At 36.2% G+C, this 9,392-nt stretch overlaps 1 protein-coding gene across 1 annotated transcript; it reads left to right on the top strand.

Moving 5' to 3' along the window:
- The first annotated feature begins 7,247 nt into the window (after positions 1–7,247).
- Positions 7,248–8,667, top strand: LOC113780592 (vetispiradiene synthase 2-like). The gene is made up of 3 exons (XM_027326378.1): positions 7,248–7,481; positions 8,001–8,117; positions 8,377–8,667. Exons 1-3 carry the CDS (start codon positions 7,248–7,250, stop codon positions 8,665–8,667), a joined length of 642 nt encoding a protein of 213 aa, XP_027182179.1.
- Positions 8,668–9,392: the final 725 nt, after the last annotated feature.

Below are 9,392 nucleotides of genomic sequence, written 5' to 3'. Positions count from 1 at the left end.
ATTTAACCACCGGTGAAAACCATCACCTATTGAACCCAAGATCTATATGGCGATTATTAAGAAATAAATAAACGATAAAATAGCGGAAGCGTACCTGAATCCATATTGATAAACTTGATACTTGAATCCCTAGAGATTTGGGGTGGCCTTCCAGGTCAACAGGTATTCACCGATCCTTTGAGAGAGGCCTTTAGTTTCTCTCTGGTATCTTTCCTGACGATGGGATATCAGGGAAGGGGTATTTTGCTGTATTAGGGAATACGACAACTAAAACGATGCCTGTGACCTGGGGACCATAACCCTATTTATAGGTAACATTCCTGTTACCTTTGGAGCCCTATTTCAGCCCATCATTGAAATAGGAGCCCATAAGTTTCTACACATAAAAGGGCCCACATCCTATTAGATACATTAAACCCAAACTATATTTGATCACTTTAATTGGGTTTAACCTTAATTGACAGTTTGCAATACATAATTATTCACATATAAGTCCAATGTTGGATTAAGGATCCAACAATCTCCCACTTGGACTATATGTGTAACCTTATAATTATGTTTTGCAATTAACCGTATGAGCTCAACTTTACTGTCATTATCACAATGTATCTGTAACCAATTCGGTCCATCAATTACACCAATATAGGATCAAAGCGGCCTTTGTTACAATTTCGTAACTCGACCCATCAATGGTCACATATATCAATGCAATTGAATGACATGAATTATGATGTGGATGTGTAGCATGGAAATTTCATGTAATGTGATCAAAACATGCCTATTTCCAACTGGTCCACCTTAAATTTTATGAGATCAAATCATACCAAAATTAGAGTGCAAAAAAATCCAAACTTTATTTATGCATAAAATATCCTTAAATCCTTAATAACTGAAAAATATCATAAGAGCATTTAAAATAACAAACTCCCACTAAAACTATACATCGTTTAATACGACACCCATATGAGCAGTATGCTCATGAAACATTTTGGGTGGCAATCCCTTAGTAAGCGGATCCGCAACCATGGAGTTTGTCCCGATGTGCTCTATTGATAACTGTCCATTTTGCACTCTTTCTTTAACAGTCAGGAACTTGATATCTATATGTTTAGATTTGGTCGAGCTCCTATTGTTATTGGAATATAAGACTGCTGACTTATTGTCACAGAATAATTTGAGTGGTCTTTCAATGCCATCCACTACACGTAATCCTGTGACGAAATTTCGCAGCCAAATTCCCTGATTGGATGCCTCATAACAAGCTATAAACTCTGCAGCCATAGTGGAAGATGCTATGAGGGACTGTTTAGCACTCTTCCAGGATATGGCACCTCCAGCCAACAAGTAGACATAGCCTGACGTTGACTTCATAGTATCTTTGCATCCAGCATAATCGGAATCAGTATACCCAATGATCTCCAACTCATCTGACTTCCGATACGTGAGCATGTAGTCTTTTGTTTTCTGTAGATACCGTAAGACCCGTTTGGTTGCTTTCCAATGATCTAATCCAGGATTACTCAAATATCTACCCAACATCCCAGTAATGTACGCAATATCCGGACGCGTACATACTTGAGCATACATTAGACTCCCTACTGCTGAGGCATAAGGAATCTTTTGCATCTCTCTTTCCTCAAAAGCATTCTTGGGACACTGCTCAAGACTAAATTTGTCTCCTTTAGCCACTGGAGTGTCACCTGGTTTACAATTTTGCATGCCATACCTTTTGAGAACCTTTTCGATATAGCCCTTTTGTGATAGTCCTAAAATACCCCGAGAGCGATCACGGTGTATCTGTATGCCTAACACAAAAGATGCATCACCAAGATCTTTCATCTCAAAATTCTTAGTTAGAAATTTCTTGGTTTCATGCAATAGACCAATATCGTTGCTGGCAAGCAAAATATCATCAACATACAATACCAGAAAAATATATTTGCTCCCACAGAACTTATGGTATATACAATCATCCACTAAATTCATCTCGAAACCAAATGAGATGATCACCTGATGAAATTTGAAATACCATTGTCGAGACGCTTGTTTGAGCCCATAGATGGATTTTTTAAGTTTGCAAACCATATTCTTTGGATCTCCTGATACAAAGTTTTCTGGTTGCACCATATAAATTGTCTCATCAATGTTACCATTGAGAAACGCTGTCTTTACATCCATCTGATGTAATTCAAGATCGAAATGTGCCACTAATGCCATGATAATTCTAAAAGAATCCTTTGAAGAGACTGGAGAGAAGGTTTCTTTATAGTCGATACCTTCTTTTTGTGTAAATCCCTTAGCGACAAGGCGAGCTTTGAATCTTTCCACATTGCCTTTCGAATCCCTTTTAATTTTAAATATCCATTTACAACCAATGGGTTTCGCACCTTCTGGCAATGGGACAAGATCCCAAACATCATTGTCCTTCATGGATTTAATCTCCTCATTCATGGCATCGATCCACTTTTGAGAATTTGAACTTTCTATGGCTTGACGGAAGTTGATTGGATCATCTTCCATCAATCCAATGTCATCCTCATGTTCTTGGAGAAAAACAATGTAATCATCTGGCACTGCACTTCTCCTTTCTGTAGTGGATCTTCTTAATGGCACTGGTTCTTGGAGAGGAAGAGTTTGTTCTTCTATAACAGTTTGTTCTTCGACATTGTCTTGATTTGTTATGTCATGATCTTGTTCAGGAATAGGGTCCAAAACAAGATCAATGACACCTGTGGGAATATTAATATATTCCTCTTTAAAGACAATGTCCCTTACTGTATTTTCTCCCCCAAACTCGACATCCTCAAAGAACCGAGCATTTCCTGTCTCAAAAATTGATTTGGCTGTGGGATCATAAAACTTGTAACCTCTGGATCTTTCAGAGTATCCAACAAAATAACAACTAATCGTTCTTGAGTCCAGTTTCTTTTCATTAGGCCTGTAAGGCCTTGCCTCAGCTGGACACCCCCAAACATGCATATGCTTTAAACTGGGTTTTTTCCCTGTCCAAAGCTCATAAGGGGTTTTGATAGTTGCTTTAGTTGGAACTCTATTAAGGATATATGCTGCAGTCTTAAGTGATTCACCCCAGAGTGACTCTGGTAAGGTAGAATGACATATCATACTCCTTACCATATCCTTAAGCGTTCTATTTCGTCTTTCAGCTACACCATTCATAGTGGGTGAACCCGGCATAGTGTACTGTGGAACGATACCGCATTCCTCTAGGTATTTAGCAAATGGTCCTGGACGTTGTTCACCTGAACCGTCATATCTACCATAGTACTCACCACCACGGTCAGATCTGACGCTTTTAATTCTTTTGTTGAGTTGATTCTCAACTTCAGCTTTAAAATTTTTGAACACGTCCAGTGACTGTGACTTTTCAGAAATGAGATATATGTAGCCATATCTTGAAAAATCGTCTATGAACGTTATAAAATATTGTTGACCATTCCAAGCAGATGTAGGAAATGGTCCACAAATATCTGTATGTATAAGTTCTAAGACGTCTAAGGACCTATTGGCTTCAAATCTCCTTTTATTGGTTTGTTTCCCCTTTATACAGTTAATACAATCATTAAAATCTGTAAAATTCAAGGGGTCGAGAATTTCATTTGACACAAGTCTTTCCATTCTCCGTTTGGATATATGTCCTAATCTCTTGTGCCATAATGCAGCTGAATTCTCATTGGCTAATTTTCTTTTAACTCCTCTAGTACTCAAATGCAGAGATTCATTAAATGAGACAATTGTGTCAATTAAATATAGATTATCGTAGTGCATTAAAGAACCAGAGCCAACCAATTTTGAATCATGAAACAATTCAAATTTTCCATTTCCAAATGAACAGAAATAACCAAATTTGTCCAAAGCAGAAATAGAAATTAAATTCCGTCTAAATGACGGTACAACAAATGTCTCATTGAGATCCAAATAAAATCCGGTCTTTAACAATAATCTAAAAACTCCAATTGCCTCAACTTGAACTGTTTTGCCATCGCCCACGTAGATATATCTTTCACTATCATTGGGCTTTCGGCAATTCAGGCAACCCTGCATAGACACACTGATGTGAGTTGTTGCACCGGAATCTAACCACCATGTGTGTCTAGGTACCGAAGTTAAATTAACCTCAGAACAAACCAAATTAAGAAGCATACCTTTCTTAGCACGCCAAGCGTGATAGTTGGTGCAATGCTTCTTTTGATGCCCTTCAGCCCCACAGAAGAAACAACTATTCTTTCCCTGATCATTTGATTTCTTTTGTTGTTTCTTTTGTGGCGCTGTACCTGCAGCTCCTTTTTCCTTCTTTCTTTTAAGTCCCTTACTTTTATTATTAGTGGTTGACACCAGATGAGCACTTTCTGTCTGCTCTTGCTTCAACCTTTCCTCTTCCTCTACACAGTGTGAGATGAGTTCATTTAGAGACCAAGTCTCCTTTTGACAGTTGTAACTCACCTTAAACTGGCTAAACTGTGTAGGAAGAGATATTAAAATCAAATGCACTAGTAACTCTTCAGAGAGTTTCAACTTAAGTGCATTTAATTTCGAAGCAAGATGAGACATCTCCATGATGTACTCTCTGATATTGCCTTTACCACTATATTTCATTGAAACTAAGGCGTGTCAAGAGCGTACTAACTTCAGCCTTTTCGTTCTTGACAAACCTTTTTTCAATGTCCTGAAGGAACTCTTTAGCGGTTACAGTCGTTTCTGACATTGTTCCCCTGAATGCTTCTGGAACGGCCTTTTTAATGATCATCAGACACAAGCGATTTGATCTCTCCCACCTCTCATTATTTCTCTTTTCATCAGAGGTACTCTGATCTGTAAGAGGTGGGGGAGAATCATCCCTTAACGCAAGGTCGAGATCCATTACTCCAAGTACTATCAAAAGATTTTCTTTCCAGGACTTGAAGTTTGTGCCATTCAGCATAGGAATATTATTGATGTTGGAAGTAATATTTGTAAGATCATTTGCAACTGAACAGAAAACATAACATAATTAAAACAAGCTCACATAAATCAAAACAATAATAAATTCAAATAATGGCAGTCCCATCTCAAGATACCGATATTCCATTAATATTTCGTCTTTGGACAAAAATATTAACTTCTGAGTGATATCTTGGTGCAGTAATAAACACTGACAATAATAACATGTCAAAAAATAAATTTTCCTTTGGGCTAATTTATAATTCACATGTAAAAGCCGAATAATTATCACATGTTTATTACCACAAGTGCACATGTAATTTCATTAAATATTGACCTTCCTTTGGGCCGATCAATATTCATAAAATTACTAGTACCCAACCAGTTATATTTTAAAATAAATTAATTTCCATAATAGAGGTCACTTTGGTGGCATATTATTTCCACTAATTTATTCCAAAAAAATATATAATCATACCACTATTCAAATTTAAAATTATCCAAAATAAATAAAAATTTGAATCAAAGTCAACTTTGGTCAACTTTGATCAAAACATGGTCAAATATGGTGAAATCAATTAAATTGAATCATGAGTTATTGGACCAAAGGTCCATATCCATAATTTGACCCAAAATTATCATTCAAGCCCAAAAATTTCTTGAAATCCATAAGTACTTTATAAAAATTACACATTTAATGGGCCATACATATGGATTTTATAGGGCTTAAATGTCCTATTTAACTTTATTAGGGTTTACTTAAATTGAAGAAAACCCTAATTTCCTTAACATACAAATATATATGGAAACCTATTCTTAAACAAGGAATCAAGCCAAACAAAACAAAAATAACAACCAAAGTCCAAATATAATCTTCAAAACTCAAAAGTCAAAGTACGGGACAACAACTGTGAACTAAAAATTGTTAACATGAAATAAAATTAACTTGTTCATAATGGTGGAAGAAAGGACAAAAGACTTCCCGTGGCCAGAAGACAAATTAGCTTACATCATCACTTGATTCATGTTTTAAGTAAACAATTTCAAACAAAACCGAATGCTTGAAGTGCAGAAGTAAACAATCGTTCAGCAAATATTGCATAAAGAACCAATAGATCGGCCGAAACAATGGAAAAGTACAATTCACGAATTAATCACTGCCATGAAGTTATGCAAACAATCATGACCAGAATTAGTATTTGACTAACATACCAAGAAAACTTAATGCGGTCACGTGCACAGACCAGAGCCACAGATTGTCAAGAAGGTTTGAAATTGTACATAGCATAAATTCCAGCAGGCAACCAGGTTTCATATATCTATGGGGCCCATCATATATAATATATACTGTACCTTAAGGAACAAAAGAGTACGGTTACTTGTATAGTCTATAAGCCTTATGTTTTACGATTTATGAAACCTGCAGCTTTGGTCAACCGAAGACAACATACAACCAGTTAATCATTACTGCAACTTAATTGTAATTGACCGAATTGTTCATTGAATTACTAGGAGTGCGCATGACACAAAAGCAACGAAAAGATAAATTGCAACAACACATATTTCCGTGAAGGCCGAAACATGACTGGATTCATATCTATATACATAAATTACTGAAACTGAATTATTTCCCAATAATCAACCATATGGGCTCTGATACCACTTGTTAGGGTGGTTATCTAAATTTAACCACCGGTGAAAACCATCACCTATTGAACCCAAGATCTATATGGCGATTATTAAGAAATAAATAAACGATAAAATAGCGGAAGCGTACCTGAATCCATATTGATAAACTTGATACTTGAATCCCTAGAGATTTGGGGTGGCCTTCCAGGTCAACAGGTATTCACCGATCCTTTGAGAGAGGCCTTTAGTTTCTTTCTGGTATCTTTCCTGACGATGGGATATCAGGGAAGGGGTATTTTGCTGTATTAGGGAATACGACAACTAAAACGATGCCTGTGACCTGGGGACCATAACCCTATTTATAGGTAACATTCCTGTTACCTTTGGAGCCCTATTTCAGCCCATCATTGAAATAGGAGCCCATAAGTTTCTACACATAAAAGGGCCCACATCCTATTAGATACATTAAACCCAAACTATATTTGATCACTTTAATTGGGTTTAACCTTAATTGACAGTTTGCAATACATAATTATTCACATATAAGTCCAATGTTGGATTAAGGATCCAACAGTTGTAACTAATTTTAAGGACCGCGTTAATATTCCAATTGTTCTGGCTACCAACACGTGGAGTACTAATCCATATTTCCTGCTTTCATTTGTCAGTGGAAACAATACATGACGACCAACTTGTGTCAGTCAAGGTGGTTTCTCAGGAAAGAATTGCCATCTTTTGCTGATTACATTAGCAATGGTGCGATCACAATCGGAGTCTATCTTACAGCATCGGCAGCTTTCTTGGACATGGATAATGCTTCAGAGGATGTTATCAACTGGATGTCAACCATGCCAAAACTTATGTTTGCTTGCTCCACACATGCCCGATTGATTAATGATTTTGGCGGTCACAAGGTCAGACTTTGTTATGGCATTTAATTGGTTATAAACATTAGATTAAGACAACTCACAGAATTCCCAAATAAGATTAAGTTATAGTCGTTCACGTGCTTCGTTAGTTTTGTTCAAAAATTCTAACAGAATATGCAGATTTTTTTTTTGAGCAAAATAAATCCTTTTTTCATTGATAGATCAGCCAAGGGAGCTTTACAGAAGAGGAAACCATCCACAATCTGCATTAGACTACACTATTTCTATATACTCTACTGTCAAATTTTGAAAGAAAGGACAAAAAAACAATAACAATCAACCTTGATCTAATCCCCACTCAAGAATCAACTCCCAATTCTCTCTGGTGCAAGGAATCTTGTTCCAAGAGGCAACAGCCATCTGCATTGCAGTGACCACAGTAGCTACTACACCCACACTAAGAAGGCCTCACTTGCTGAAATAAACTCTTGTTTCTAGTCTGCCATAGAAAGTAGACAGCCATAGAGAAAGCCAGCCTCTTGACTTTATGAGCAAATGATTCAGTCCTATAATTCTTACATCGGCACTGCAACTCCTCATTCCAATTCTTACACGATCACTGCAACACCACAGAATATGCACATTGATCGAGACTTCTATGTGCTTTGGGCAGTTGACCTAGTATGATGCCATGATTAAACTTGTTCTTAGATCTTGTTCATTTCTGTGCAAACACTGCACAGAATATGCATATGCAATCAGTCTCGGATGCTTTTCCTGAACATAATGAAATACCGCTTAGTTCATTTGGCTAGTTATTGCTTTAGTATGGTTAATACCCTTTCGTACTTTACGTGAATAATTCGGAATTAAACAAAACTTTTTCGCTACAATTTATTAGAGTTTTCATGTTTTCTGTTTGAACTCTTCGTATTTGAAGTTCGACAAAGAAAGGGGCAGTGGCACAGCGCTTGAATGCTACATGAAGGACTATAATGTATCAGAGGAAGAGGCAGCCAAGAAGATTCGAGAGATGTGCGAGGATATTTGGAAGGTTATGAACGAGGAATGCTTGAGGCCTACTCCCATTCCTAGGGATATTCTCAAAATGCTTCTCAATATCGTACGAGTAGGTGAAACGACTAACAAGCACCGTATAGATGGATTCACTCAGCCGCATGCCATTGAAGAATTTATAAGGGCAATGCTTGTGGATTTCATGTCTGTTTGAGGATGGCAGTGGTTCAAGCAATATCAGTTGTGAAGTGTGTTTTTCTATTTTGCCCACACCAGTATTTAATTATGGCTAGTTTGGAATTACGTGCAATGCACATTGGTATCTCTCTCTTTTTTTTTTTTTGTTTCTTTTAGACTTTTAATAACGTGTTTGTTTTGACAAATTACAAAGCTGAATGAAGAATCATTCTTCTTTTTATATGTTTTTGTACACACACATATATGTATATCGAGAAGATGTATTGAGTACTTTTTATAAACTACAAGAGGGTTAATAAATATTTAACTAAGGCCTTATTTGATAATCCAATTCAGTATTTAAATTTAATGAGTTCAGATCTTAACATATTCAGACCGTTTGATAATAAAAAATTAAACATCTGAATTAATTAAGTAGCATTGAATTTTCTAGACAAAACTTACTCTCAAAATTAAGTAATAAGTTATTCACTTATCACTGAAAGTGATATGCTTTCAAATGTATTAGATTTAATTACTAATTCAATAACTTAATGAATTCAAAATTCAGATTTCAGATTTCAATTTTATTAAATGCACCCTAATATAAACAAAATGCATTCCTGTAAAGCTCAGAAGGCACATTTTCAATAAGAAATAGAGGAAACAAAAAAAAAAAACAGCAGATTCAAGGCAATAAACTTTTTAAGTTCAAAAGAATCAGAAATTGCGGTGAGCACGGAGTTTTTTTGTTTTTCCTTT

Source organism: Coffea eugenioides, chromosome 8 (assembly GCF_003713205.1).
Source record: "Coffea eugenioides isolate CCC68of chromosome 8, Ceug_1.0, whole genome shotgun sequence".
Taxonomy (NCBI): Eukaryota; Viridiplantae; Streptophyta; class Magnoliopsida; order Gentianales; family Rubiaceae; genus Coffea; species Coffea eugenioides.
Note: the sequence above shows the minus strand (reverse complement) of the source record. Positions and strands in the feature narration are given on the sequence as shown.